This window comes from Bactrocera oleae, chromosome 6, assembly GCF_042242935.1.
Source record: "Bactrocera oleae isolate idBacOlea1 chromosome 6, idBacOlea1, whole genome shotgun sequence".
Classification (NCBI taxonomy): domain Eukaryota; kingdom Metazoa; phylum Arthropoda; class Insecta; order Diptera; family Tephritidae; genus Bactrocera; species Bactrocera oleae.
This window is the reverse complement of record NC_091540.1, coordinates 40,066,695-40,072,694: the sequence shown is the minus strand read 5'-3', so window position 1 is coordinate 40,072,694 and position 6,000 is coordinate 40,066,695. Positions and strand designations below refer to the sequence as shown.

Here is a 6,000-nt window from a genome sequence, read left to right as displayed (position 1 = left end):
TAGTGTACAGAGTGTGGCAGATTTCGTAATTTTGTGAGGTGACTTAGAGGATGTCGACACTGCTTTGCATGATGTAGTGTCATGGCTGGAGACAGCGCTATTGCAAAAGGAATTTGCAGTGGGCACCTTTCTCGACATCGAGGGGGCCTTCAATAACGTTCGGCCAGAGGCAGTGGTTAAAGCCCTCGAAAAGTTTGAAGTGGAATCGAACCTCAAACTTCTCTGCGACAGAACTGTCGTAGCGGAGTGGGGTAGTGCTAAGTCAACCAAAAAGGTAAATAGGGGAACTCCGCAAGGAGGAGTACTCTCCCCTCTGCTCTGGATCTTGGTTGTAAACGACATACTTATAGAACTCGAGGAGCAAGGCTGTCGAGTGATAGCCTATGCTGATGATGTGGTTCTTATGGTTAAAGGTAAATTCCTAAATACCGTCTATGAGCTCACCGAAGGGTCCCTAAACGTGGTATCCAACTTCGCAAACAGAAGCGGCCTAGCCGTCAACCCAAGTAAAACCGAAATGGTTTTATTCACTAAGAGGTATAAGATCCCAAATGTGCCTCTCCCCTCCTTCGGGGGTTCACGTCCTCAACCTGTTGATAAGGTGAAATACCTAGGGCTCACCCTGGATAAAAAGCTTTCTTGGAGGCCGAACATAGAGGAGAGAGTCAAGAAGGCATCGGTCGCCTTATACTGCTGCAGGGGAGCTATAGGGAAAAGGTGGGGACTCTCACCAAAGGTGGTGTTCTGGCTCTACGAAACCGTAGTCAAGCCAATACTGTTCTATGGTGTGTTCGTCTGGTGGAAGGCGCTCAAAACGACTACCCTGGCTAAAAAGCTTGAGCGAGTCCAAAGAGCGGCGCTCATCGGAATCTCCAGTGCACTGCGAACCACACCAACGATAGCTCTCAACGCTATATGCGGTGGTGCTTTGCTGCGAGGTGTGCTATTAAGCTCAGAGAAGCTGAAGAGGTCCGAACAAGGACACGCCGCAATTCTCTCCTCCTTCACCTGCATTCCTGAAAATTTGGATCACTGCGTCACAGCGGCCTCTCGAGGCGGCTTTTTCTCTGCTCATATCCCGACGAGGGAGATGTGGAGGGGAAGAAGCCGCTGGAGAAGAGGCGGTGAGTTTTTTCACGGATCGGTCGAAGCTAGGAGGGAAAGTTGGAGGGGGGGTTTTCTGTAAAGAGCTCTCCGTCAATCTTTGCTTCAGGCTACCGGACCACTGTAGCGTTTTTCAGGCGGAAGTGGCCGCGATCAAGGTGGCGGTAGAAGTACTGTTACCTAGTGTAGCTTCGTTTAGAGAGGTGAGCATTCACTTCGACAGCAGAGCGGCAATACAAGCCCTGAGTGCGCGAACCGTGCATTCAAAGCTAGTCAAGAAGTGTCTGTCCTCGCTAGAATTATCATCAGGCTACTTCAATATCAGGCTCGTTTGGGTGCCTGGTCACAGCGGAATCGCTGGGAATTGCAAGGCCGATGAGCTGGCCAGGGGGGGTACCCTTGCCCCGCTCACATCGGAATGGGATCGAGTTGGTTCTCCACTAACGTCTTGCATTCTCGCTCTGGACCAATGGAACTCGCAGGAGCTCAGCAGACGCTGGTCGGCGACCACCTCCTGCGCGACTGCGCGATCCTTCTGGCCGAGAGTGGTTCGCAGGAGGTCGGGGGATCTTCTCGCCTTGAACAAAGTTCACCTCGCCGCCATGGTAGGAGTTCTCACTGGGCACTGTCCAATGGGAACTCATGTGGTACGGCTTAGAATACTACCCGATGGCAGTTGTCAAAGCTGTATGGATGAGGGTGAAGTGGAAACATCCCGGCACTTTCTCCTCCATTGTCCGGCTTTTGCTAGGTTGAGATTGAAACATCTCGGCAATCATACTTTTGGCGGTCCAGGAGATCTGGCCGAAACAGATATTGGCCATCTCAACAAGTTTGTCATAGGCACAAAGCGCTTTGTCGACATGTAAGGGTCTATTGATCCGGCTCATAGGAGTTTTGGGTACCACAACGGACCGGCGTTTAAGCTGTCCAAGTGTGATCCTTCTTAGGATCGACCCGCTAACCTAACCTAACCTAACCTAGAGGATGTAAACCTTTTTATTAATTTTTGCCACCAAGCCACGATTTTCTCTTCGAATTGCCTATATACCTATAAATGAGGGATACTTTTTTTTTCGATTATACCGAATGTTTAAATTTTCATTCCTCACATTGATTTATAATTTAAATATCGATAATTAGGTATCAAAAATCGATAAATCGATCTGGCTTTTACCTTAGCATTCTTAAACCGAATTAGAACGTTAAAACATTTCGCTGGACATTTAAATAATTTTTGATGAATAATCTGTTTAGACCTAGCCGACTTCGATCGTGATATTTTGTATAATAATACATACCAAAAAAAAAGTTGGTTCTTAACTTCACTGACACATGACAACTTTTATAACAGATCATAGCTATGTTTAATAAAGTTTGACATGATGTTTGTAACACACCAAGGAAAGAAGACCCTATAAATTACATACGTGTATATAAATGATCAGCGTGACGTGCTGAGGCGATTTAGCCATGTCGAACTCTATATATACGCTAACTAGTTCCTCAGTTTTTGAGATATCCTTCCGACATTTTGCCCATATCTTTTTCTCACCAAGAAGCTGCTCGTTTGTCGGAACCGCCGAAAGCGGACAACTATAGCACATAGCTCCATACAAACTCAAGCCCATGTATGGAAAACTTTGTTATTTAACAAGGTATTGTCAAGAGATTTGGCATGGAGTATTGTCCAAGGCTTTGCTACAATCTCCGAGTATACACGCATTGTTCAGATCGGACCACCCTAGCATGTAGTTGCCATTCAAACTGAACGATCAAAATCAAGATAAAGGTCTTTTTATACCCTTTTGTGTTATAAAAATGCATCGGTGAAGGGTATTATAGCTTCGGTGCAGCAGAAATTAACATTTTTTCTAGTTTTTAAATAAATAATTATAAAATAAAAAAGTATACATAATATATTATTTTCGGTAATTACTTCTACTTGCTTTCCAAACAGCTGTATAGCGAAAGCACTAGGAATCAACGTTTAAATTAACTTTAGTTTTCTGATACTAACATCCTGGAGTAACAAGCAAACTTACGCCAAGTCTATTTATTACCAACAAATAAAAAGTGAGCGCACTTCTCTTCCATTTACATATTAACTTGTATTGATAATTACGGCAGTTGCAAGAATGTACCGACGCATCGCGATGCTCGTACATTCAACGTGACAGCAAGCAAAACTCCGGCAAATGCAGTGACCTTAGCCGATTGTCCTTGGCATTGCAGTCTGATTGCTGCTGTTGCATGTCTTGCTAGCTAACAGACGGAGGATGGCTTATATAAAAGTGCCAATGCAATACCGATGGACATATCAGTGCGCCTGTGGCAGCTAGATAAAGAGGTGTTTCGAGGAAGCGGATAATTTGTGATTACAAAAGAACTATGCTGAAAGTGGTAAAATATATCTCATAAAATTTTAAAATAAGAAGTCGGAGTGCTTCACTCTGTGTTTTATTTTCAGCTTGTCTTCGCCTGTCTGTTGGGAACTGTAGCATGGGCTACGGAGATATATTACGCGCCCGCCGCCAGCTCTGCGGCATCTTATTATGCACCACTGCCGATCGCAGTGCCGGCAGCACGCACCGCTGCAATTGTGCCATTGGCTTATTCACGCATTCAAGCAGCTGTGCCGGTGCCGACTGTGGAGACTTACAATAGCGTTCACACACCTGACTCGTTTCAGCAACAATATCGTTCGGACTACAAACCAGTCACTTATGAGTTTATACATTGAATATCGGAGAGAGCTCGCATTTCAAAATTGATATGATTTCTAATAAAGTCAACTGAAATACATATAAAGTTTGTAGAGTTTTTCATGTTTTTTTTGGTATTCAAAGTAATTTTTTAGAAAGATTAGGAGTTTTCTTAAAGTACTAATATGATATTAAGTAAAATATAATATATCTGACATAAACCCAACCGAAAAGGCTTAATTTAATACATTGAGTTGATATGCAAAACGTCAAGCAGAGTATCGGAAGTGATTATAATAATTTTATTTCCATTGAGCGCAAAACCATTTATACAATTTTATAAGTTTTAAAAAAACGCGTCCACTTAAATTTATTAAAATATCACACATTTTGACCAACCTAAACGGTTTAAAGACGTTTGGGAAATCGGAAATCAAGTGGTAATTCGTAGTCCAATATCACATACGAATTTTCGGAATTAAACTAAAGTATGCCAAATTTTATACGTTCAGTTAATTTTGTTATTGACCTATATATATACGGTATAAAGCCAACCGAAAGTTTGAAAATCTTATAGATATTAGGTAATTGAGAGATAGGGGTAGTATTGAACCGCTTTTATCTATTTTTGCCGCTACCACATGTTATTAACAGAAAAAGATGATCTGTGAGTTTCATTAAGGTACCTCACATATCATCACCAATATATGCGGGAAAATGTCAACCGGATATTTTAAAATAATATTTCACCAGATTTCGTTAATTCTATGCACAAAGATACCTTGTTATTAGAAAACCACGCTCTTTCAATTTCATTAAGATAACTCACATATTGACCAATATATTATATTAGAAAGGGATGGCGCATTAATCGTGCCACAAAAACAAATGTTTTGTTTTATTCAATTCATTACATTTATTTATTTTTATTGTATAAAAAATTTTATATTATTTTAAGTAATTAATTATTTTGTATTATTATATGTTTCTTGATAATCGGAATAATCGGTCTGGCTATGTGTGCAGTTGCTCAGTCTTGCTGAAAAGAAAACTTAATTCAACATTTTTAAATAACGGTGGCCATTGATACATAGATGTTTACTATTACAACGTTTTCTTAAAAGAAGCATGGCCCGGCAAAACATCTTGGTGAAACTGCGTACCACACAGTGACTGGTTCTGGGTGCAGTTCCGTCTTATGGATTATTTCTGAATTTGATTCCTTCCATATATGGCAATTTTGTTTGTTTACATATCCGTTTAGATCAAAATGGACCTCATCAGACGTAAACTGGAAATTTATCAAGTTATTGTTTTCTTCGACCATTTCAATCACAAAATTCAAAATTCTAGGCGAATATGCAAATCTAGAGAGTTTAACCGGCTTGTTGTTTGAACTTTGTACGGAAACAGGTTTAAGTAATAATGAATTATCCGTTTTAATGACCGTCTACTAACTCCAAGTTGCGGCGGTAACTTGCGAGTCGAAACTCTTAAATTTGCCTAAATCGACAAAGCAACAGCGGCGATTGTTTCTTGAACACGGACATACGGATCTCGATGGTACGGTCTTCAAGCGATATTTCCAGATGATGATGATGACGATGCAAACATGTTTACCAACCTCATAATGGTCCATCTACTCGGGGAGTGCTCCCAAAATCTCGTCTGATTTCCCTTTGGACGGAAATGACGGACTGCAAAGCATAGTACCGCTGCACTATCCAAACAATCTTTTCGGTATCCCAAGCATGCATTTTTAAAATATAATATTATCGGATAAGGATTCTCTCAGAGTTTCTATAATATATCTCACAGATTGACTGAAATTTTCGATAAAAGGTTCGAAATAGGAGATGGGGTTCATATGCTCCGTACCTGGAGGCTTGAACCGTTTTTGTCCGATTGGGATAATTTTTGGTCATAACTTTAAAGTCAGTATTCGTGCAAAGTTTTATCTCGATAAATTCATTGGTGCTTAATTTTGTACTGGGAAGTGAAAGAATCAGCTAGAATTTAAAATTGTGATATATGAGAAGAAGACGTGGTTGTAATCCGATTTTGCCCGCTTTTACACTCCAATGGAGAAATATGAAAATAATGCTATCTACCGAATTTGACTGAGATCGGACGATCGATTCTGGTTTTTCACCTCAATGTGAGCGGTACCATTGTGTGTACATATTTTTAT

At 41.0% G+C, this 6,000-nt stretch overlaps 1 protein-coding gene across 1 annotated transcript; it reads left to right on the top strand.

The window, feature by feature from the left end:
• The first annotated feature begins 3,404 nt into the window (after positions 1–3,404).
• LOC106616965 (uncharacterized) lies at positions 3,405–3,915 on the top strand. The gene is made up of 2 exons (XM_014233902.3): positions 3,405–3,507; positions 3,575–3,915. The coding sequence occupies exons 1-2, from the start codon at positions 3,496–3,498 to the stop codon at positions 3,845–3,847; spliced, it is 285 nt and encodes a 94-aa protein (XP_014089377.1). The 5' UTR covers positions 3,405–3,495; the 3' UTR covers positions 3,848–3,915.
• Positions 3,916–6,000: the final 2,085 nt, after the last annotated feature.